This window comes from Tachysurus vachellii, chromosome 21 (genome assembly GCF_030014155.1).
Source record: "Tachysurus vachellii isolate PV-2020 chromosome 21, HZAU_Pvac_v1, whole genome shotgun sequence".
NCBI lineage: Eukaryota > Metazoa > Chordata > Actinopteri > Siluriformes > Bagridae > Tachysurus > Tachysurus vachellii.
Genome location: NC_083480.1, coordinates 10259661 through 10286456, shown reverse-complemented (window position 1 = coordinate 10286456; position 26796 = coordinate 10259661). Strand labels below are relative to the sequence as shown.

Here is a 26796-nt window from a genome sequence, read left to right as displayed (position 1 = left end):
TATAGTGCATTTTTACAAAGCGTCTTTACAGAAATCTGTGGAGAGATTTAGATCCTTCAGAACAAGCCAGAGCTACAGTGGCAGGCAGAAATTCTTTGAGATGACATGAGGAAGAAACCTTAAGGGGAACCAGGCTCAAAAAAGGAACTCATCATCTTCTAGGTAACATCAAATGAAAATGGAATTTTTTAAATCATCACTCTCTAGAATTGTATACTATAACCAATGTTTACAAAACCAGCTTCTTGTACATAAGAGTTACCACCATGATGTTCTCCAAATGCCCTCCATGCAGCATTATTGAGCAGCTGGATACACTTTTTAGACTGTGCCAAGCAGATACCTGATTGGCTGGCATGTATCTTAGTGACAGGGGTATGATGAAGCCTACTGTCTCTACGCTTTGTGAAAATGTGGGAAAATCTGGGCAATATATTTAAGGCAAAGGATTGGAAATCAGGTCACATTTGCAGGACCCATTTATAGCTTCTCTACTCAATTAAATCTGTGTGTACACGCTTATTGTGATTCTGGCTATTTTACTTTTTTTTCTCAAAAGGGATGTAATTACACAGGAATTATTTGGGAATGTACTCAAAAGCTGTAATTAGGTTTAACTAAAAAAGACATAATATTTCACAAGAAGTGCTCTGTTTATACTTACTTGCTTATATAAAACACCATACTTAATTGGGTTTCAGCTTCCAAAAATAGGGTGTGAGACAGGAATGCATTTCTGCGTTTCCTGGAATGGGTTGGCTGTATAGGGCTGTCACATATAGGGCTGGCTTTAGCAAAGGATGTTAATTCCTTAATTTTACACAATGGCAGTGAGTTCTATATAATTAGCATGGGTTCTGTACATTTAAATCTGTATCAGTGAGGAAAAAAGTAGTTTGATTTAGTAGTGCAATAATGAAGGATGTTGTGCCTGAAGAACAGATTTTGTGGGCCCTCGAAAAATTAACTTTACTGCTCATGGTAAGTCGAAGCTGGCTGTAGTTCAGTACTGTCAATATTTCATTCTGTGAGGTCCTTGTGCTTGGAATTGGCTAGAGGACTATAATGAGAATGAAACACTGTCTATTGACTCAGACAACCTGTGTGTCAGGAGAGACTGCGATACCAGACCTCACTCAGTTGGGGTGTGCTCCCAGAATGTAAAATGTTTTCCGCTGACCCTGCTTTCATTTTTCATACCATTGTTCTTCATATACATATACATAGGAGCATATTGATACATATATAACACACAGTATACTGTACAATATACAGTATTTAAGTATACCGTACAGTATTTTGCATGTACATATGTAATAAGAATTACCTACATCTAATCATAAATCTAACCCATACCTTATTCAAGGTGAAGTTGCAGCTTGTAATTTTTCACCTACCAATTAAAGCCACCTGAAATACCCCTGAACTTGCAATTTCCTCTTGAGTCACTCTCAGAGGAAAGTATGATCCACACCCTTCCATATACAACTTAAAGACACTAGTGATTGGCTAGTTTTTATGTGATTGGCAGGTGGGAGATAGAGGATAACATCCTTTACACCTGAAAAGCAAGGTCCGTTTTGCTCTTTATACTCTCATGTACAGATTGATTAGAAATCAATCGCATTTCCCTTGCTCCACTTGGGACTCTTTTTTTTTCAGCTACAATAATGGGGAAAAAAAGAATGTTACAGGGCTCATTACAGTCCAATTTTAAAACAGAATTTTGAAATTATGACAGGGTTGAATGGACACACGTTTCAGAGGGTCCTTTCAAACCTGTCAGAAATTCAATTTATTTTTCTGCGTATTATTTCACTTATTTTTCTTTAAGTCTTCTGTCTTTTAAGTGCGTTTTCCTTGTTCTGCTCTCTGTGTAGCGTTTGTCTCTTTTGTCTTTTGCCTTCTTCATGTTGTCTGAAACTTTCTCTCACTCTCTCTCTCTCCCTCTCTCTCTCTCTCCCTCTCTCACTAACTATCACGCACAAAAACACACACACACAAACACACACACACACCACACACATACATACACAGATACTTACACACAATAAAATTTTTCTAATGAGTAAAACACACACACACACACACACACACACACACACACACACACACACACACACTTTTTCTATCTTCACCTCTCAAAGTCATTTATTATTATCCTTAAAAAGTGCATGCTACTTTATTGGACTTATTAGGGGAGCTCTGTGACCTTCCAGTCCCATGGCTGTAGAGCTGCAAGGTGTCACACACAGAGGCTTTTCTCCCTAGTTTTAATTAACACTGGCACCAGGAGATTGACAGAAAGAAGACACAGCTTGTTGGGTTTGCCACTACCCCCTGGAAGGGATGAGGGGGTGGCAATTAAAACCTGGGTGAAGTCTGGCATCACGCACAGCAGGACAGAGGGACAAGTGGGGGAAGGGAGGAGAGAGGGATCAAGAGACGGATGGAGACTTCATCACCACTTCTGAGCAGCTCATAAAAAATTCAGAACCATGTGCTAGGTGTCTGTGTGTGACAGCAACACTGACAGTGTTATTTAATGGATAACTCCGACAGTGTATTTCTGTGATTGCTTATCAATTCCATATACAGGATGTAGACTTCTTGCTGAGGATATTTGTATAAATGCTTTCAGTGTGAGAATGTGTCATTGCACTAGCTGTTGCTTTTACTAATACGAACACTAATTCAGAAAGATAGCAGATTGGTTCTTTTCATTCAACTTTTCCATAGTTGAACCACAGATGGATTCAAAGGACATTGTAATTTTCAGTTTTTGTTTTTTTTATTAGTGCAATTAAATGCTGATAAACGAGTTAATTATAGCGATAATGACCAACCTTTATTGAAAGGAAAGTTTGTCCAGGTTTATAACAACCTCCACACTCAACCCTGGCAACAGTAGTAACTGAAAATGAGTCTGATTGGGTGTCTGTCAGACGGCATGTACTGCTTGGGACTAAATAACTGAATAGTGATGTGCAACTTGAAGCACAAAATGCACTCTTTCATAAAGCTCTGTTCATAAAAAGTGTTCTTAGCATGGCAAGAACTGCTTGTTTTCAAGTTTAAACATGCTTTAGTTATAGTTTAGGTTTCATTCTATCCTACCATGTTAACTCATCGATTTTAGTATCTAGTGTCTGCTAACATTGTCACTTGTGTTTTGTATTTCGTTAATCATGCACCGTAAACATTTCCAGTTTCTGTTTAAAGCGGTTGCATGTTCTAGTTTCTCATTTTATGATTTTTTTTGTATCTTGTTTATCACTGTTCTAGTCATTTATGTGTTATTTAATGTGTTCATTCATTCAAATACTACATGTATTTGGATCTGCATGTAGGTCTTCCATGTTTTGAGTCTTTACAAAAGGTCCTGCACATACTGTACTGCCACTTCAAAGTGATATGAACTGTCACTCGCCAGCAGACTGTATTCATTATATAGGATCAAGATATTCAAACTAGCAAAATATATTTAGCATATAGTAAAAAAAACATTTCTTTGCCATCTGACTGACTGCTTTATTTTTTCCACCACCGCAGCTAATTGACTGCTCCCAACAGCAGCCACTAGTGAATGTATTAGTCGACTAGTCTATGTTACCTTGTACGCTAGCTGTATAAAGGCAAGGCTGTATGTGAACAAATCCCATTTCTCCTAATGTTTTGTAAGCCTGCAGTCTGAAAGGCCTAATCTGAAAGAAACATCTCATCTAGCAAAGACGATACCCTTTTAAATAAGACATTCTAGGCGGGATGTCTGCGAGAGAAGCCAATCTTCTGCTGACACAATATCTCTGGAAAGGAAGTAAGCCTACTTCCCTTTCTTGTCTTGCCCTTGCTTCTGAATGCGTGCTGTAATTTTGGCTTGAAAAACAGGACAAGCCTCAAACACCCACTGGCCATTAGTATAAAGTCAGAAAAGTCACAGATCAGCAAAATGACAAATCACTGCCATGAGGCAAAGGCATCACAATTGTGGAACATGTTCTCTGAAAAAAACCTTTTAGATATTGTTAGACAAATAAAGTCAGTTAAAGTCTTTATCGCATAAGAAATTTGTATGGATTTGAACAATTGAAGATGATGTACTGTAGTGAGATTTTTTAAACTGTTTGTTTCATCTACAGTTTTGTAAATTCTCTCTGTGTCTCTATGGGTCTCTATGGTTTCCTGGTTTCCTTCCACCGCCCCATGCCAGTGGATGGACTGGTTAATCTAAATTACCCCAAGGTGTCAATTTGTGTGATCAGTGCCCTGTCATGGACTGGTGTCATTTTCAGGGTGTTTTGCTGCCCTGCTATAAATTTAAAGTGACCCTCACTGATACAAAGAAATTAAGTGACACTTGCATGGATATATAAGTGACTAAATACGTGGTGAACTCCATAAAATTTGAATGCGTTCTTGAAGTTTTTTTTTTTTTTTTAACTTCCTCTATAATCAATTCTTCAATCATTAATTAGCCTATTATTCATTTTCTTTTTTCTTTTTTTCTTTTTTTTTAATTGGCTTTTATATCATAGCTTTTATGTCAGAGCCTAATTTCTCTATAAAAAAGACTTGAAAAGATAATTGAGGCTTAAGGATTAACCTCATTCCATTAGTTTGTTCATACTGGCTTTGTCAGTATGGATCAGTATGTTGGTGACATACTGTATAGCGGTTTTAGAATTACTCACTCACTCACTCACTCACTCACTCACTCACTCACTCACTCATTTTCCACCGCTTATCCGAACTACCTCGGGTCACGGGGAGCCTGTGCCTCAGGCGTCATCGGGCATCAAGGCAGGATACACCCTGGACGGAGTGCCAACACATCGCAGGGCACACACACACTCTCATTCACTCACACAATCACACACTACGGACAATTTTCCAGAGATGCCAATCAACCTACCATGCATGTCTTTGGACCGGGGGAGGAAACCGGAGTACCTGGAGGAAACCCCCGAGGCACGGGGAGAACATGCAAACTCCACACACACAAGGCGGAGGCGGGAATCGAAACCCCCAACCCTGGAGGTGTGAGGCGAACGTGCTAACCACTAAGACACCATGCCCCCCGGTTTTAGAATTAGGTATTTGAATATTTTGGCTCTGGTATTTTTGCACTATGACTCATTAGAGCAACAGAAAATAATTTTATGTATTTTACTGGCTCTGAGGCATCACAGTAAAAGTTCTGAATCTGTTGGTTCCTGGTTTAAAAATAATACTTAGAAAAAGTGAGATTTATTTGTGTTTGTAAATTCATTTGCATCTTGTCTACAATCACAATGGTGTGTGTTAAACTAAAGGCTGACATTATTCTCACCATTCTGCTGCAGCAGCACTCTGTCCGATGTGTCCATGTCTTTTCAACATCAAATTGCTAGAAAACATAATCACCAACAGTGCTGTGTAAGTAAATTTTTAGCTGTCTCTCTTTTCTTGTCTAAACATTGTTATACCTCCTGATGATTTATCTCACTTTTTAACCGAATGCAAAATGTGTTGCTATTCACACAGTTTAACAGAACGCAAAAATGTGTTGCTATTCACAAGTTCTCTGGCTGTCAGGGAGTATGTACAATAATATACAATTGAGATTTGAGGACCTATTCAAACAAATTTTCTTATTTATTTTTTTCTAAACAAATACTAACCATAAGCTCAATGCAGTGCAACAAGTCATAGATTGTCTGCTATCCTGTGGGAACTTGCACTTTCAATTAAAATTTGTGTATTCATAGTAGTCTAAAGAAACAAGATGATATAAAATTGATGACTTTATGTGATCACTAATATGAAGGTAGTTTAAGCCTTACCATTGGAGCAATCTTGCTTTATCTCCTATATATACTGACACAATTACGTCATAATCTAGCTGGTATTTTGCCATTCAGTAGTTAGATTTTGTCCTGTAAAGGAATAATTATATCTTAGGCCAGTATTCCCTGGACTCAAAAGAAACATTTTTTTAATATGGCATATTGATATTTGTGTCAATATAAGTGTTAATACTGAACCTACAAATTTCCCTGAGACAACATGAGGAAGAAACCTTCAGAGGAACCAGTTGTCTTATAATGAGACACCAGATGATGAGATTAAAAAGCATTACTCCTTAACAGCGTTACAATGATAAGTAGCAGAATATTGTTGAAAGGTTTTTCAGTATATGTTAAGCAGCTAGTTAATAAGCTCCACTGTTAGTGATGACTTCAAATCAGTGACCTTTCCAATAAGGTCTTCAATTCCCTGCAGCCCAGACTATTGCTAAACACTCAATGTCCAATGATGAATAAGACCTTCTCCCAAGCCAGCAACTTGAAGTCAGCCTGGTTGTGGTCTCTTTTTTTCTTGGGACAACACAGCTCCTAGTTTCCCATTTGTGATTTACATTGTCATATAGGACAAAGTAAAAGATGACGTAGAATTGACCTTCCTCATTTAAATAACTATTTATCTTGCCATGACAATGGATAATACAGTGTATATAAAAAGTCTATACAACCTTATGAAATTGCAGGGTTTTTTTTTAAAAAAAAAGACAGAAATAACAACATAAATGTCAGACTCGTTACATGTTTAACGCAATATCCTTTCATGGTTGATTTTGATGTGTGTTTTCCATCGTTATCATTAATGTTCTTATTCATCTTTTTGAGAGATGACAGAAGTTTTGTGTCCAAAATATCTTGGTATTCAGAGCTTTTCATTTCCCCATCTATCTTGACCAGTGTCCCAATCTCAGCTGAAGAGAAGCAGCCCTAAAGCATAATGCTACCCTCACCATACTTCTCTTTCAGTATGGTGTTCCTCGGATGATGCTCTGTCTTGAGATTGAGATTGCACTAAATATACTTTTTAGAATTAAGGCCCAAAAGTTCAACCATTGTCTCACTGGACCTTAACACTTTTTCCCATGGTTTGGGTTGATGCAATGAATCTTTTGGTATAATTAGACAGACTTGCATATTCATTTTTGTAAGAAATGGCTTTATTCTTACCACCTTCACAACCCAGACTTGTGCAGAATGCAGTAGATGGTACTCACATGGAAGGAGATACCAGCACCTGTCAGAAATTCTTGTAGTTCTTTCAGTGTTCCTCTTGGCCTCTTGTAAGCCTCCCTGATAAGTTTTCTCCTACAGTAGTCCTCTCATCGACATTTGATGGTCGTCCTGATCATTGCAATGTCTCTGTGTTGCCACATTTCCTCCAGTTATTGATGATGGTTTTGACAGTGTTCCATGGTACATTCAGTACCTTCAATATACTTTTATATCCTTTAATATCTGATATTCTTTTTTTATAGTTTCTCTGGCAGCTCTTTGTGGCCCAAGACTCTCAGTAGAATGCAACCCCAAACATTCAATCAAATACTTCAGCTGACTTTTATCTGGTTTTTATCAGAATCACTTTAATTGATGGCAGGTGTATTACATGAACTTACAGGCCTTATTTTGAATGTTACTGGTTAACTCTGAGGACAGTTAGAGCCTCATTATGAAACTGTGTGCAGATTTATACAATTAGGGTGCTGTAGGGTTTTTCATTTAATATCTTCCCAATTATTTATACTTTTTATATCCACCGTATGCCTTACTCTGAATACATACTTACTCTATAGGGACAATTGAATGTTAAATCGCAGTTGTACAGATTTGGACAATTAATAAGAGTTTGAATATGCAGTCTATGCTATGAGCCCCAGGTGGTCTCGGTGAGATGCTATGGCTCCTAGTCTGTTGGGGTTTACATATTATCGCTGTCATAGAATTGCTTTGTTCTCAATTTGCTGATTGTGCTTTTTTAAAATGCGTCACCGATAGTCACAGATTCATGTCCTATCAGCACTAATTATTCAGAGAATAAATAGATAAGTTAAAAATGTGTTGTTGTTTTTCTTAACTGACTAATGTAATCAGTGTTTTCATACCATTTCTGAATCCTTTTCTTAGTCTTGTGACTAACGACTCCTCCAATAAGGTCAGGATGTTTTTCCACTGGCGGCTGACAGGTGATTACATCTCAGCCTCACATGGTAGAAGTGGTGGTTGCTTGTGCTTATTCACTGCAAGGTACTTGGTAGCTTAGTCACTGTGCAACTGGAAAGAACATAAGTCATAGCCTACTGCTGTTGCAATAGCCTGTCATATATTTCACAGATGCAGTTCTACCTCATATTGCAAGAATATATCAGAAGAAGTGATTGCAGTTGCATTTGCTTGTGCTTGGCCTCTTGTGTCTTACTATCAGTGGTGATGTGACTAAGAGTTCCTGTCAAACTGTTTCTACTAGTATCATTAAGATCTTCGAGTCTTTCATAACAAGTACCTTTGAGATCTCTTTTCTGAAATGGCCAAAAAGAGAAAAAACGGGGAAATTCCAGAGGCAAATGAAGGGAAAATTGATTGGATTGTTATGTCAGCTATTGCTATTATCAGTCTCATATAAACCTGTTTATAATATGTAGTCACAATTCCTACGTTCCGTTTTACGTCACAGAGGTCATAACCATAACAAACTGCAGGCTAAAGAATGCTTCCATTTCAGCACCAATATAAGCGTATACACAGGATAAGAAAAATAAATTCATGTAGGATTTAATTTCATTGTCACATTGTATCCTGGTTTTTTGGGGTTTTTATTGTTTTTTTATTTAAAATCTGTTGACATCCCGAGGTAGGGAGTTGGAATTAACCACTTATAGAACTGACCAAATGTTTGCTCTGGGAAACCTTGCTTGTGATTTAGAGATTCCACTGAAGACATTAATTTTTGCCAGTATGGAAATGACTGACTATCAGTATAATGCCAACAATAAAGTGCACAATACACAATTCATTGAATTACAATTTGTTTAGTTGGAAAATTAATATTTTACAGTATTACAAATTTAACTGAATGCCAGAAATAGACTGATGGCTCAAAGATGTTAATCTCTGGAAGGCTTAAAACTGCCAGGCTTTATTATAAACTTTATGACAGCCAGAAATCATAAATATCATAAATAACATGTTTGTCTTTCATCAAAAACTACAATACACTTGTCAACATGAAAGAATGGCTAAAAATAGCTTTCTTTTCATTGTATGATCTTTATAGACTTCTTAATTCATTTTCAGATCATGTCTTAATTTTAGACCTGCTTGCAATTTTGAAAGCTACATGTAGTACAATATTTAAAGTGGATATAGAGAACATTGTATCAATTAACTTTGGATTTCAATACTTTCACCTTTAATCTTTTTTTTCTATGGAGAAAAAGATCCAAACAGACCTGAATCTTTACACAGGAATGTAAGTTAATGGTGAAATAGAGGGCACTTTTTTAGTTTTCTGTTTCTCTCTCTCTCTCTCTCTCTCTCTCTCTCTCTCTCTCACACACACACACACACACACACACACACACACACACACACAAACACACACATTTAAGTCAGTCAGCCGAGGTTGACTGTCAGTGGTGCAAACATTCACGGTTCATCATAGCCGCCCTCTGAAGGTGTGAGTGCTGTCTTTTTATAGAGATGTGTGACTGTGTTGATTTGTTCACACCTATACTTTGGACTCCCAAAGTCCTGACACAGACATTTAGCCTGCCTCATCAGACTTTATCCATGATGAAAAGGCCAGTGATAATGTCTGGACTTGGACGTAAGCTTCAGTTCTCTATTGCTTTGTATTTATATCAAGGTGATATCAGTCTGATTTAGCACAAAACTCACCACCTTGATCACACATTACAATAAGCAAAGGTTTCATGTCAATCTTGCTTTGAGTTCTGAACTGTTTGCTTGTTGAAAGCAGTTTGCTTCCTCTACTAAACAATTGTTCCCTTTCTCCATTTTTGCAGCTTTCTTTTGCCGCAACGACGCCAGTCTTGGCAGATAAGAAGAAGTACCCTAACTTTTTCAGGACAGTACCTTCAGACAATGCAGTCAATCCAGCTGTTGTGAAGTTCCTCAACTTCTATAACTGGAGCAGAGTGGGCACCTTGACTCAAGATGTCCAGAGGTTCTCAGAGGTCAGTCTAAAGATCTGTGTTTAGTAAAAACAATCAGGAGGAATACAAGCTGGGTTGAATTTCTGAAGCACTTCAACTAACCAGTGCTTCCCAAAATCATTTCCCAACATTATTCATAAATTAACAAGTAACTTGACCCATTCATTATTCATTTAATACTTTATATGTTATTTGGAGTATGCAGTTCTACCTCAATAAGTATAGCTTTTGTACTTATGTTGGTCATTGAGCTGTTTGCTTAAAATAGTTTCATTCAATTTACTTGATTCAAAAGCATACATTGGTTCCAAGTGAATGAACTGATTTGCATTAATACAGTTTGTTTTTGTACAGCCAACATCATGTATATGCAAAACCCTGGAATAAAAGCAAACTCATGCAGACACCCGAGCTCATAATTAAACCCAGGACCGCAGGGCTGTGAGGCCACAACATAACCCACTACACTATCTATATTTGAATCAAATTAATTTAATACAAGTCGGCTCTAACCTCCTTGTCAGCTTTGATAATGTGAAGCCAATGCATCACATACAGTCAACATAATTCAAGCTAGTTGATTAGATTTGTTTTGTTTAAATTAAATTTCATGTAAGCAACAAAATGAATGTATGTACCATATATTTATTTAATTCTACATTATATAATATATAATTATACATTATATACACATGTTCTTAAATGACTTTACATGTATTCCTGTTTTCAGTGTAGCTCTTTTTTAAACAAACGTACTTTCTGTTGTAAAATGCTTTTATGCTAACTATGCTTTTAAATGTTGTTATTTATAAATACTGTCTATCTGCAGTTGTTGTGCCTAATTTATCTCATGATGGTGGTAAATTGTACCTCTTTTTCAGATTTAAACTGGGCGGGTCCAATAGAAATGATGTAAAACTAGTTAATTAAATCCCTGATAATTAATTCAAATAGTTTGTATGGTTTTAGTAAAATAAAGTCAACTTTATTTTCCACATCATCAATTTCTATTTTTCACCTAAATATCTTTCCTAGGGGGACACGGTGGCTTAGTGGTTAGCACGTTCGGTTAAGCGGTAGAAAATGAATGAATGATTGAATATCTTTCCTATTATCATTTAATTTAAATGATGTAATTCCTTTCTAAATGGAGTGCCAGATTTTTTTTACAATTGCAATGTACTAACATTGACTATCCCAAAGCCTTTCTTCTTTTATAATGATGGTTGTATAAAATCTGCAGCTGCCAAAGGTATCATATAACTACAAAATGTTTGAACATGCACCAGCCTTTTCAGGGAATTGAGTGTATTAATTACTTCTTATTTTAGCCAGCACAAAATTTTATTTCTAGAGGCTGAAACACATTATAACAAGACATCTGTTTTATTTTTGGTGAAGTGTCTTAAAATCACTTTGTTATGATTAATCCCCTAAACAGAATATTCAAGTATACCACAGCTGCATCATTATGCTCAGAAACTATGTATTTTAACTTTTTTATTTATCCATGTCTAATGAAAACGAACGGATATAATTAACTCCCATGCCACTGAACATTTATTAAAATTTGGCTTTACGCTCAAGACTATGGTCATATTTTAAAACTATTCCAAGTGTAAAAATGTCTGGAGAGCAGGCTGTTTAAGCCGAGTCTATGGACTGTGCAGGAATAATAAGTCTCTGTGAGAGTAGCAGAGATGAATAATCCCGTTATCTTGGTTGTCACGATGTAGTTGCAGGGCATAAACAGACAAGGTCCTATCAACCTGCCAGTGGAAGGCTTTGGAACCCTGATTAGCGCATTATGCTAGTGCCACCGTGCTGCCCTCAGCTGTGCAATAGAGCGAGATGGACAGGCGCTCAGCAATGACAATCACTCATGCGACATATCAGAGTGGAAAATGTTTGGGTCTTTTTTAGCTCTCTGTGACACCAACAAATGTGTAACGTCCGGGGAAAAATCTTGCTCCATTTTTCCACAAGTAAACTCTGGAAACAAGCCAAAAATTGGAGTAAAATATGGCTTTGATTAAAAGGGACAATTTCAGCTTACTCTAAAAAACTTACACAACTATGCCTTAGTTTATGCATAGTATACATAACTATGCCTTAGTCTGTCTGTAGTTATTTTCTTACAAAATCATTTTGGGTAATGAGGAACAAATACGGTAAAAACGGTCAGATGTATAAAGTTTTTTAAGTTCACTATATCTAAAGCAACATTTTATTACAAATGAGCAGTTGCTCAAGGACCTAGCAGTTCAGGGATTTGAACTCACAACCTTGCAGTCAGCAGCCCAATGCATGTACAGTGCACAAAAGTGTTTATTGTATTCAAATCAATGATGGAGAAAAATACATAAAATGGTGCTTATGTGAAGTTCAAAACAAACCACTTCATAATTGATTCATCACTCAGCTTAGTCTAAAATTGTTGAATGCCAGTCCTCTTTGATTACAAAATGCATGATATATGACTTTTTGTTAAGATGTTAAGCTGTAGAGTTAAGTAGTGCCAGGAAAGCTCTTTCAGACCAAAACATCTTGATAAGAGTCCCTTTTCCCTTTACAGCATGTCATTCACAATATTCCCAAAATATTCACATTTACTAACATTTGGCTGTGTTTCTTGTGTGTAACTTGTGCATGCATAAGGTTTTTTTTTTTTTGCTTAAATATTAGGTTTTTTTTTTGAGAACCACCTCCTGTCCTACCTAGGGTAGTATCTGACACATTGCAGGATGCTGTCAGCAGTGTTGTGCTTGAGTGCCTATCAATAAGTGGATTAAGAACACAGTCCACTATACTGTCTTATAGATTAAACCCCGGTCTTCATCTTTTATTTAGCAACAGATTAAATGACTAGGACCTCAATGTGGAATAAAATTTATGTATCAGGCATCACACCTTAGGTAAGATAGTACTTGTGTGTGTCGCCGGTAGTGGTGTTGGATCCAGATGTTAAGAAGTAAATATGTGATAATTGCTAGAAATTTCGAATGCATTGCAAGTTCTTTGAGATGTACTGTACCTGAGAAAGAATTGATGCAGTTTTGATGCAGCATATTTTTACTGTTTACTGCTCTGTATATATTTTTTAATATCTGCTTAAAAATTCTTTATATTTGCCTAAGGCTTTTAAACTACTGTAATTACTACATACTAAACTTCTTTAAACATACTTGCTGTACTGAAAGATAAAGTTCTACCTCTCTGTTTTTGGCCTTTCTCACTCTGCAAATTGCATCATCCTTGATCATCCCCATCAGCCAGTGCCTAGTAATTCATTAACTAGTAACCTTACGTAAAAATAGCATCCTGTGATAGATTCTCTCTGAGAATTACAGCCTGCTTTTCACTGTGCAGTTCTCAAACTCAGTGATGTGGGATACAGTACTAAATTACACAAGTGAGTTTTCACAACACTTGAAATTAAGTTAAACTTATAGACGAGTGAAGTCCAAATGATTTCTGCTAATGGAATTTATATGGAATAGTGACTTTGTAATTAGTATTGTACCATCCTTATAATCAGAGAACATGCACAGCAGAATATGCAGTGATGTTCATGCTCAGACCATCAGACTTCTCATGTCGGACATGTCCATCTTACAGATCCCTTAAAGTCTCTTTTACTCTTACTACAAATAACTCACTTCTCTATTCTGTAATGTTTGCACATTCTTTATTGTTGCTACATGGGATGTGGAAGTCTAACGGTTAAAGTGTTGTATTGTCTACTGATCAGAAGGTTGCGAGTTTGAATCCAAGGTCCAACAAACTGCCACCGCTGGCCCCTAGGGCAAGGCCCTTACTCCTCAATTGCTTATTTGTATAAAATGAGATAAAATGTAAGTCACTCCTGTCTGAAATGCTATAAATGTGCTTGTGAATTCTATGTACACGTAATATAATTGCACATTGTGTTCCACTGCTATTACAGTACATATTAAATATTTCTTAGAATTGGTTTATTTATATAAATATTTCAGATATACACAGTCTAAGGAGAAACAGGTCAAGTTTTCGTTTCATAGCAAGTTGTATATTGTATAAAATATACAATGTACATGACAAATACAATACAGTGTTCAATCTTGAATCATCAGTGAGGAGAATTGTCTTTGATTTCTAAACTATTGATCAATACAGCAGTCTGAAGTTTGACAGTATATTGTCAGTCTGTGGTGGCCTGGGACAATCCTTCACATGATGAAACTGACATAATCTATTGATAGTTCTGAAATCTCCAGGCTTTCCTGAACTTAAATGTGTTTTTCTTTTACATGTATGACAACCAAAATGAAAGATATAACATTTTAAACTGTTTAAAAACAGTGAAAATGAAGGAAATTGCATTCAAGATCTTATTTTGACTGCAGCACAGGTGCATCATTGAGAATCTGACAGCTTACAGTACTGTATCTGATTACAAAATCAACTGATTAGTCATTTCCATTATGCTGTGTAACCTTAACTGTGTAAGATAGATAGTTACTGTAGTTAGTGGTTAGCACGTTCGCCTCACACCTCCAGGGTTGGGGGTTCGATTCCCGCCTCCGCCTTGTGTGTGTGGAGTTTGCATGTTCTCCCCGTGCCTCGGAGGTTTCCTCCGGGTACTCCGGTTTCCTCCCCCGGTCCAAAGACATGCATGATAGGTTGGTTGGCATCTCTGGAAAATTGTCCGTAGTGTGTGAGTGCGTGAGTGAATGAGAGAGTGTGTGTGTGCCCTGCGATGGGTTGGTGCTCCATCCAGGGTGTATCCTGATTTGATGCCAATCTTGGCCAAAACACAATTTTCTGTCTTTGTTGGCTTTTCGCCACAGTGATATCGGACTGGTTTTCACAGAAGGCTGCACATATTAAAGAAGTGTACTTTGCATTTCTCACAGTGTGGATGAGAAATGTCTAGCACAGCATACAAAAATGCCGGTAAATCTCTTTTCCAATGTAGCAAAAGCCCATCAGAACAAATAATATACATTCAATATACACTGTAAAATATTTCAAGATGGTTAAACTTAGACACGAAAGTTCAACGGCTGCCTTAAAAATCAACTTGAAGATAAGATTACCATCACCATACGATTACCTTATGTTACCAACTCACAAGTAGTGCAGACAATGGATTACATTTAGTTTCATTTTTTTCAATTAAGTATATACGTAAGTATACTGTTGTAAAAAAAAAAACAACAAGGTGTGCATTTAGCTGCCTTATTTATTGCACTCCGGTTCTTTCAGTAATGGATCTTTTTTCTGAGATGTGTCTATGTAGGTGTATGGGTGTGTGTGGCAGTTTGAGCCTGTTTGATCACTAACTACACATTCAAGCAACGCAAGCACAGCAGCCAAGCTTACAAAAGCTAATTGCATTCCCTGTGGGGATGAACAAAGCAAAAGTCATCCATCTTTTTTTTGCTTTAATGGGATGATTTGGGCTGCCCTTGTATCTTTGCACTTTTGTACTCATTTGTACTCATTTGTGACTGTTTCATCAGAAGGACTGATTAAAACAAGATCTAAAAATGGAAGTTTATCTCTATTACACACATAAAAACACGTGCCATTTATTTGTGCCGAGGCTATCTCTTTGTTTTGAAGGCATGATCATTCCTCTGGGAAGACGGGGGAATCCCAGTGCTTTCACACAGTCTGTCCAGACTCGTCTTTTACTCGACTCAGGCAGAGCATGTTCTTCCCACCGCCACATGAGCGTGAGTGTGCCTGGCCAGTGGGAGTAGTCCGACATGAAATCAAACACAGAAAAAGGTCAAGCAGTCATCCTTCCCTCTCAACTCATCCAAACAATGAGTCCAGTAGCTACTGGGACTCTGATTGTTTTGCGATCTAGCACATCTCTTATCTGTGGAGATTGAGTGTAATGCTTTGTCTAGATCTGAGTGCTTGTGATTTCTGAAGAGCAAAAGCAGGTTGTATTGATCTCACTTGTCTACACAATTGTTTACATTGTTTCCTCTTCCTCTGAGTGGTGGGTCCCAATGCTTTTTCTACCTTTCTGTGTGCCTTTGTGTGTCTATGTGTGTTTGTGTTTGTGTGTGTTTTTGTGCAAGAGGGATTTTCACCAAGACTAGCAGATGAAGTGAACAGAATATAAATGAGGCCAGAATTGATACTGAGTAAATGTTAGGCATTCCCCCATTGCTGCAGGTCTTAATTAAGGATTTGTTCATGCTCAATCATGCATGAGTCGTATACCTACTATTGCAATCATAATCCAGCCATGGGCGTTTTTTCGAGGTCACAAAGATAAATATTGGACATATGAGGGATCATTCAGCGTCATGTCACAGCAAAATGACAAGCTTTCAAGTAGCACAATTGCTATTATCTGTTGAAAGGCGCATAAATCAGCCTCAGAGAGACAGTTCAAAGGATAGCGGATAAATCTTGTCAGTCTTGCTCATTGAAATTAAGTAATTGTAAAGAGCAGTTCACTTATTATTGATGGTAAATGTTATTCTAGCTGTGCTATTCTTTTGTACAAACACAGCTAAATTCATAGTCCTAAATACGAGATATAAAACATTTTAGTATCGAGAATTATAGTTAGACCGTGAATTTAAATTAAGTGTAAAAGTATATAAAGAATAGAACATGACTGGGTGTGCTGTTATTGGAAAATAATTAACAGTGTTTTATTCCTCTTTACTTACACATGTTCTTTTTTTTTTGCTTATAGTTACATTTAATGTTATGAAATGTCTGTGAAACAAGTTATAAACTTGCTATAATCATTTTCTTAAATTCTCTTATTAGTCCTCAGTTTCTGTCTCATAAAGTTAGATATGATAAAAACACACAGCAAAGACAAATATATATATATATATAAGTGAAGAAAGTTTAAAGGTGAAGCTTTTCCATTGTTACTATAGAAAAGATATGTAGCATATTAGAACAAGCATACTGATATAAAGCTGTGAGTTGAGTTGCAACTGAATAAGTGTCCATTTACTGTGCTCCTTTTCTGAAGATGTGTGCTTTATCAAATATTTTCACTCTAACATAACAGCATGTTACAGTATAGCTGATATCATACTGTATATTGTCATGATGGATTCTGCCCAGATCTATAACACCATTGTGTTATTATTACCTGTGATTATAATTGCAGCTTAATAATTTTTGTTGTCACATGCTAATTTTAGAATAATTTAACTAGCCAAGGTTAAACTAGAAACTATCCAATAACTATACAATACACTTTTATTGCTTGTTTGTTAAAGTTACATAAAAGGCAGAAAATGTTGTCCAAAATCACAACAATCTTAGATATACACATTATGCTTATTTCAGGGTCAAACTCACTTCCTGCACCACTTGGCATCCTCTTGTTGGTCTCCTGGCTCATGACAGATACTGCTTGGCACACACACACACATTCTGATGTCTCAACATCCTCTGTGTGTGAATCTTTCAGGATAGAGGTCAGATCAGCTGAAGGCGAGGCAGACATGCTGGTGTGGGGGGTTGGTGGGGAAGGATTGATGGAGCACTGTGCATTTCAAAAGGGTGGGAAAAAACAACAAGGCCCCACTAGCGCTTACCCTGTAATTTATCATGGATCTTCGGTAGAAGTGCTATAATATAAAACAGACTTGTTTGGCTTTCTGGTGAATTTCTGGGCCCTTTTCAAAATGCAACAACAGAAAGCCTGTAAAAGGAGTGTAATATAATTTGATGTTAATGGTTGGTCTGCTATTATGCTGCATTTCCTCATTAAACTGCATGTAAGTGATAAATAGTTGTAGTTGATAGTAAATTGGCATGTAGCACTAGCTGATTTATAACACAGCCTCATTTCCATGTACTGAGTCATGCTTCCCGTTTGCTCTTTTTAGGCTGGGTTCAGCTGACAGGTCACTGCCTAAATGCATTATAAATTTCATCACATCACGCTCATCTCTCCCAGCTTTTGACTCAAATCCTGTAATCCTTTGGAGCCCTTTTGCAGCATTCACCTGATAATTTCTCTCACCAGTCTCACGCTTCTTTGCTTTGAGCTAACCATTATGGAGCCCCAAGGTCTGGGCCACTGCAACTCACACACACACACACACACACACACACACACACACACACACACACACACACACACACACACACACACACACACACACAAACAAACACACACACACCTAGAGACCTTCACTCGCACGTAAACTTCCACTATTGTATTTTTATTGATTTTTCATACTCACACTGGTACACACTATCACCTGGATGACCTGGATATTCAGGATTTATCTGAATCTCATTTAGGCTGCCAATATGTTCACTACATCAGAGCAATGTACGACAGTCTGTATCATATGACACACGGTTTATGTGGCTGTGTGAAAGCAATTAATACTTTTGGAAAGACTTTGAGAGTCACATGGATGTATATTTCTGAACCTTTTATGGAAATTAAAATAAATCTATATACGTATGAAACCTTATTTTAACCAGGAGCTGAACAAAGCATGACAACACTGACCAATGATATACAGTAGACCGAGAGAGTGTGCGTAGAGCCTTATGACCTTTCATAAGCACTTTATTAACCCTAACATAAACCTACAAAAATATTATATTTTACTATAGTATCATATTATATTATTTTACGATAATATAATAATATAATTCTATAATACTACAGATTATAGTTTTATTATAATCTGCCGAAAGTAAACTACTTTTTTAAAAACGTTCAACTTTATTTTATTGTACAGATGAAATGATATTACTTTATTTAAGTGACATGGATTTTTAATGATTATATGGTTGAGTTATAACACTTCTAAGACTTTATGTTTAGACATTATGGTAACTTTCAAAAGTTTTTGTTCTCTCAAACTTCATCCATAACCCTGTCATTATGGAGTCAATGCATCTAGAGTAATCTATTTCATTTGACATCAACTTGATAATATGCAAACAGACTTTCTAAAGGCTGGCATTTGATGAAATAAGCCTTTATGAATGTTTAAATAGGCTTATGTCAGATGTCATTGAAAGGATTATGTTAAGCATTGTATTTTTATGAACTGGTGTTTTCAAAGAATTCAGGCAATGTTTAACATTAGTATTTCAAATTATATTTTCTATGCATATCATGACATTTATTTTATTTACATATATACGGTCTGAATGGAAAGTTGGCTGACAATATAGACAAAGTAATAAAGCCCATAAACATGTGTCTAGTATTCCTGTTATCAAAATGTGTAATGCATTTGGTTTATTGCCACCGCTGGCTCTTACCAGAGACTGTAGTAGAAGTGTATAGCAGTTTCAACTTTAGCTTCATTTATATGTATATTATTGTGGAAAGTTGGCCCCCGTGTGCCCAAATGTGACTCTGATATCTGAAGCACGAAGCATTTTTCAGAAAGTGCATGAACTCCAACTTAATTACTGCTTCCCTGTTTCTTTTCAGTCCAAGCCTGAGAAGGACCTTTCACAGTCCATCTTTCAAGTTGCCATGCTTTTACTTTGAGCTCTCTATCTGCTACTTGAGTGCACTGGGAAAGCACTAAAAGTTATAGATGCCATTCAGTGCAGAAGAAGAACAAGGCCCTGTGATCAATCTTAATTCAATCTTCCACAATGTCTGATATCTAGAGTGAAGTTGCCTATTAGAGCAATATTTGGAACCATTTTTCATGAGGAAGTCTGAGCTTCTCTCACATGGTTTTCTGCTCTGAAAAGAGCTTTTTGGGGAGCTTTGTTATATATCACAGCACAACAAATAGCATATGACTGTGCTTGTACTTTCAAGGTTACAGGATACATAGAAAACAGTATGGATTGGTTTTGGTCCATTTTTTATAAATATTCATTGGCAGGCATAATTGATGACTGTGGGGGGATGGAGGCAGTGCCCAGTCATGTCCAAAGCCCAGTGGGGGAACAGCAGGATGCTAAAGAACAGGTCTCACAGACTTGAGGCTGTTGTGGATGTGAACAGCATGTCCCTGGTGTCAGATCCACCGGAGATTAGAGTGAACTGAGGCATAAATCAAGAAGATTGGTTTTGGCTTGCTCACTGTATGCCATTCCTCATCTACTAACACAGCCCTCTCTCTCTATTGCAGGTGCGCAACGATTTGACCAACGAGCTTGAGAAGGCAGATATCCAGATAGCAGACACTGAGAGTTTTTCTAATGACCCCTGTATTAATGTGAATAAACTGAAGGTAAGACAGACAGTTATTTCTGAACTATAAATATTTTACATGTCATTACCAAATGATATTCCTTCAGACTGTGTTCTGATGGTGGTGGAGGATGTGGTGAGCAATGTCTAGCACGATGGTCCAGAATCTCCTATATTAAAGCCTTAACATATGATTTGTATCATGTTAATACCCATTAAAGCATTCATTGTGTACAGTGGATCTGATAGATTTGGAGTCATTCTTGAAAAAAATCTTTCCCTACATGAAAGAAATGTTTTATTATATGAACGAATTTGATCAGCCAGTATAGTTTCAGCCAGTATTTAATTACTGTGACCCTTTTCTTTATGGTCACCCAGACCCCATCACTGTAGCACTGTAGAGTTCTAGCATTCAGTTTTGTACTGTTCTCTTGGTGTGCACCACAGATGAATTCGCCCACTTGTTGAGAATATGGTGATGGATGACTCATCTGATAACTAACATAACTTTTTTTCACATCCCTGTATCCCACTGCCTGTGTTTTTGCATCAATATTATATTATATTATATTTTATATATATATATATATATATATATATATATATATATATATATATATATATATATATATATATATATTACACACTCACCGGCCACTTTATTAGGTATACCTGTCCAACTGCTCTTTAACGCAAATTTCTAATCAGCCAATCACATGGCAGAATCAAACCAAGCCGTCAGAATGGGGAAGAAAGGTGATTTAAGTGACTTTGAACGTGGCATGGTTGTTGGTGCCAGACGGGCTGGTCTGAGTATTTCAGAAACTGCTGATTTACTGGGATTTTCACGCACAACCATTTCTAGGGTTTACAGAGAATGGTCCGAAAAAGAGAAAATATCCAGTGAGCGGCAGTTCTGTGGGCGCAAATGCCTTGTTGATGCCAGAGGTCAGAGGAGAATGGCCAGACTGGTTCGAGCTGATAGAAAGGCAACAGTAACTCAAATAACCACTCGTTACAACCGAGGTATGCAGAAGAGCATCTCTGAACGCACAACACGTTGAACCTTGAGGCGGATGGGCTACAGCAGAAGAAGATCACACCGGTACTAGTTAGGTGTACCTAATAAAGTGGCCGGTGAGTGTATATATATATATATATATATATATATATATATATATATATATATATATATATATATATATATATATATATGTACTATAATATCTTTTCTATGTAGTAGATTAAGTTGTTTTTGATATTACTCTGATCATATCCTGCATTTACATTCTCACCTAAAGATCTTGCACATGCCATTGTCTTTGGGACAGCAGCTCCATTCCCTATTAATGAACCCTCATTCAAAGTCATTTAGATCGTTTCCTCTTATGATCTTTACACAAAATTGAGGTCAATTGGGCCTGCTTAGAATTTTACACATGCAACAGAGCATGGTAGGATTTTAAATACTTAATTATGTCAAGTAGTATGAATGTCTGGAAGAATATAATACAAATAATATGTGCAAAATGTATTATGTCCCATGTGCACTGGTGTGTGAATTGATTCAAACTGAAAGTCAAATTGAATTTTTATGTATTGCACAGGCTGTCCCAAAAGTCTCCATACATAAGGGAAATAAAAAAAATTATATTAATATATTTTATATTTTATATAAATATTTAAAATTTCCTCTAAATTTATGTTTCTTGTAAACACAGAGTTGTCTCTCCCAGTCTTTATGAATTTGGGTAAATACATCTGAAAATGAAAGTGTTCATTAGTTCATAGTTTTCTCTATGTCTCTAGAGCCTTTTACCTGTTAGAAGGTTGAGATTAGAGGGTACATTTACCCATTTCCTGTAATTACAAAGTAATAATACTGGTCATGTCATACATTAATTCTGTCAATAATTACATTGATGAATAAACAATAGCATGCATTACTATCTATCTATCTATCTATCTATCTATCTATCTATCTATCTATCTATCTATCTATCTATCTACCTGTCTGTCTGTCTGTCTGTCTGTCTGTCTGTCTGTCTGTCTGTCTGTGTACATATATTATAAAACTCCTGTACTAAATTACATTACAGGTAGCAATTAATCAAATTATTTTATTTTGACACCTACTTTTGTATATGTTGTAATGGACCTACAATGCTCAGCCCCCAGTGTGTTTTTAAGATTGTTACCTTTATCTAATCCCAGTGGAATGCCAGTAGTTTTTCTTGAAATTTTGAAAGCTTCCTTGTAGCTTTACCATATGTTTAGTTGATCTGAAGCACTTTGAAGCCATTATCTTTGTGGTTGAGTTATCCATGAATTGTTGTTTGCAGCCTGTTTAATTGGCTGCAGTAATTCGATGCTTAAAAAATCATTTGTGTGCCTCACTATAATGGGCAGCGTGAAGACAAATTGTGTTGTTTTCTTTGTTTTCTGGGTAAAGGTATCTTTTTATCTATTTATCTACCTATGTATCTGCCGACCCTAATATGCACCTATCAATCTCTCTGAACTCAACCATTTCCCCCACTCCCTACTATTATATAACCCCTCTTAATGCCTCAGCAAACTTTTTTTTAAGAGTCATTTACTTTTAGTGTTTCTCACTCTTTCTGTGTAACCATTTCAACTAATATTACTAAACTACTGTAGCATTGTATCTCTCAAGCTCATAGAACATCATGGAAATGTAGGTTCATATTTTTCACCAGTTGATATCATCTCTCAGAGAGTAAAATATCCTCACTCACAGTGACTCATGCACAGCAATGATGGACAAATCATGAATTCATTAACTAACCCACTAAGCTACCGAATGCTCTAATGTGTTCCTTAGTCCTATGTACTACTTGCCTTGAAGTCCAATTAACTAAATTAAAAGGCAGCAATGTATTTTAATGCAAAGTAATCCTCTCCTGTTAATGTTTCCTGTGATGAAGCATATTGTTTGTCTGGTCGACAAAAAGGCAAAAAAGTCTTTGGTCAAGATTTAGGCTATCTGCTGTAATATGACACAAAGCACATTACAAGTCCGGCTAGTGTCATTTCCACTTGATAAGTATTTAAGTGCTGACTGTGTGTTGCGTTACCATTTTTGCACTGCACTGTACAGTATTTTTCTCAATTGACACAACTTGATATCTAGGATCTGTTCATATTAATTAAGATGCCTAGTGACGAGAGCTCAGCTGGAGGGCTTCAAAATAGAACAGCACATGGCACTGAATTGATGCTCTTTGCATCACCTAGAAATTTATAAAACAATTGGAGAATCATCATCATCATCATCCAATCTTAGTAACCACTTTCTCTTGGTCAGAGTTGTGTTGGATCTGTCCATGAGGTGGGAAAACACCCTGGCAAAGACAGGCACACTCATTCACACCCAGGGTTCATTTAAACACCACACAGACAGTAACCCAAGCTCTGGATCGAACTGCGGTCCCTGGAGCTGTGATGCAGCAACGCTAGCCATGGCACTACCTTGATTGCCATTGAAACAAACAAAAGTCAATAGAAAATAGAGTTCTCTCCTTTCTCAGGTTGTTGGTTGATTGAGGAAAAAAAAGAATGTTTGTGGCCGTTATAGCAACAATGTACTAAACCTGCATGCCTGTCAGGTGACTATGAATATAAATGTACACCTCGCATAAGCAAACTGTTTGTACCTGGCTAGTAATTTGTCCACAATTGTTCAGATCCAGCCATAACAGTACTACAACTAATTGAGCTTAATGGTGTATTCAGAGAAGGAAAGACACTTTAGCTTATTTAGCATTCATTTTGGCTTGTTGAATATCACAAACAGTGTGAGCAGTTTGTCTCACTGGCATCGATGCAGCCCTTATTTGACTGTCTCAGATCTCCTGGATGGTTGGAAGCATTTTCACAGGTTAAAAGCTTTCACTGAAGGGGCTGAGCACCAGTTTCCACTGAGTGAAGCATGCGGAAGAGCCTGAAAAGGAAAGCAGGATTGTTCTTTACAAAAGCTACAATATCCCAGCATGCTTTCTGGCTGTTGTGAAGTACTGTGGAGATGTTGAGGAGAGCCAGACGTTTTTGAAGGCACTTACTGAGCCAGTGTGGGGAATAATACAGGAGATTGTTAGACCACACACCATGCATACTTCTTCAGTGATGAATGTACTTGATTGTTTTGAGACTGTGAGTGCTGGCAGGAAAAGTTCTATAGGTTTTAAATTGTTCTGAGTATAAGCTGCTCATTATTGCACAATTATTGGCTGGATGTCTTGTGGTTTTGGGTTTTCAAAGTGAAAGCTGCTCTAAAGTAAATCGCTCAGTTTTGTAGATCTTATTGATTATTACACACATGTAAAAGCTTTCTGGATCAAAATGGAACAGCACATTTTATGATATATACATATATATATGCCTCTATCCTTATTTATTCTCCTTCATTGTTATTCTCCTTAGTAACATCAAATGATGTTCCATCATCATGAATATTTAAGATATCTATCTGGCATCTTATCTTTTGGTAACTGCTATCTCAGTGTGGCCTATAGACCTTTTGTGTACATTGTTGTTACAAATAACTTGTAGAATAATAACAGATCTTCTCCTAAAACATCTAGAACAGTGCTAATTTAAAATAAAAAAAAACTAAATAAGCCAGGTCTTGTGATTTTTGTTTAATATGATACATTACCATGCATGTTTGCACTGTCCAGCACACCACCTCAAACTGTGTTGTCTCTGTGTTGGGGTGGACTAGAGCCTGTAGTCTGCAGTGTCTCAGTGTACTGAGTGTAGACCCCACAGTCTATACTGCCTCACTGTACCAAGCTGCTGAAAGATTGATCTTTTGTGATGCTGAACTGGAGGAGGTGGAAACACAATGCTGCAGAGTGAGGTGAATTATTCACAGACTCAATCAGGCAGCATGTATTTAGGCTGCTGATAGAGAGCAGTGCTCCAGCCTTTTTGGGTATCAAACAATTCTTGGTACTGACATTAATGTCTGTGCTGTAACAGATGGTGTCACTTGGTATAATATAGACCTGCCCAGCCAAGCTTAACGCACACAACTCTTCTCACATCTGACATCTTTTAGTATTCTCCAATTACCCTGTGCTTTTTCGAGAATGGGATATGATTTCCCAGTATGCATAGATGTACTTAAGCATATGTGGTGAAATAAATGACTAATTCTTTCATTTTAGCAGATTTGTACTTCAGTGACCATGGGCTGCATGTTGGCATCGAGGGTAGCATTGCTCCAGGTTCACTGGTAGATCCTAAGCCTGGGTTACTGTCTCTGTGAAGTACTGCATATTATCCCTGTATTTGTATGGGTTTTCTCCAGGTTCTCTGGTTCTCTCCAACTTTCTTAGAACATGCCAGTAGATTGGCAAGGATTGTCCACAATAAATTGCTTGTCTGTTTGAATGAGTGTGTTTTTGGTGCCCCCCAACAGACTAGTATCTAACCCAGGGTAGATTCCAAACAACAGCGTTCCTGAACTGAAAGTGAATGAGTAAACATTTGTAGGTGGTGCAGTGGGCAGAATTGCCACCTTATAAATCTAACCCTATCACACAGTTCAGTCCTGACCTACAGTCTATGAGGAGTTCTTCATGTTGTATCATTGTCTGTATTTCCTCCTGGTTTCTTCCCACGACTCAACATAATAGTAAGTGGCCATGCTAAATTGCCAATAGGTGTGAATAAATACAATAATGTGTGTAGTGTGCAGTGTAATAGACTGGCATCTCATCTAATGTTTATAATGGCCTGCCCAGTGTTTCCAGGATAGGCTCCAGATCCATCGTGACACTTACCAGTATAAAGTGCTTATTGAAAATAAATGAATGAATGAATAATCTTTGCAGCTTGTGTCTAATCATTGCTTTCTTTGCTTACAGGACAATGATGTGAGGATTATCATTGGTCAATTTGATGAGAACCTGGCCTCTAAAGTCTTCTGTTGTGTGAGTATATATTTTAAATACTTTAGATATACAATAAATTGTTGCTATAAATCACTTTTACAATTTTTTTTCCTTATAGGCTTATAACCTGAACATGTATGGCAGTAAGTATCAGTGGATCATTCCCGGATGGTATCAAGGCAATTGGTGGGAGCAGGCAAACTCTACCAACTGCACCACCAAAAAACTACTTACTGCTATGGAGGGCTACATAAGTGTGGACTTTGAACCTCTCAGTGCCAAACGGATTAAAGGAATCTCTGGAAGGGTGAGTGTCTAGCATTTTACTCGTTTCAGTAAACCCCAATTCTTGAGTCATCCCTCCATCATTATGTTCATTTAGGCTATTGTTTTAATTAAAAGGCATTCAACATGTCTTATATACAAAATTAAATCAACACTGCTATATTCATAAAATACCGGACATTATGCAATATGAGTGACACAAAGATATGCCAAAGCTGGTATGGATGAACTCAGTTGGACTGCACAAAGCCCTGCACAAAGCCCTTACTTCAACCCCACTGAACACCTTAGGGATGAATTGGAATTTTAACTGTGCTCCAGGCCATCTAACCTGACATTAGCACCTGACCTCACTAATGCTTCTGTGGCTGAATGAGCAAATCCCCACAGCCATGTTCCAAAATTTACTAGAA

At 37.1% G+C, this 26796-nt stretch overlaps 1 protein-coding gene across 1 annotated transcript in view; it reads left to right on the top strand.

Moving 5' to 3' along the window:
• The window catches only part of gabbr2 (gamma-aminobutyric acid (GABA) B receptor, 2), a 159784-nt gene that overhangs the window by 76981 nt on the left and 56007 nt on the right, over window positions 1-26796 (top strand). The window contains exons 3-6 of the mRNA XM_060857363.1: window positions 9860-10030; window positions 20113-20214; window positions 26072-26137; window positions 26217-26405. Coding sequence (XP_060713346.1) covers window positions 9860-10030; window positions 20113-20214; window positions 26072-26137; window positions 26217-26405 — 528 coding nt within the window. The remainder of the gene's footprint in view (window positions 1-9859; window positions 10031-20112; window positions 20215-26071; window positions 26138-26216; window positions 26406-26796) is intronic.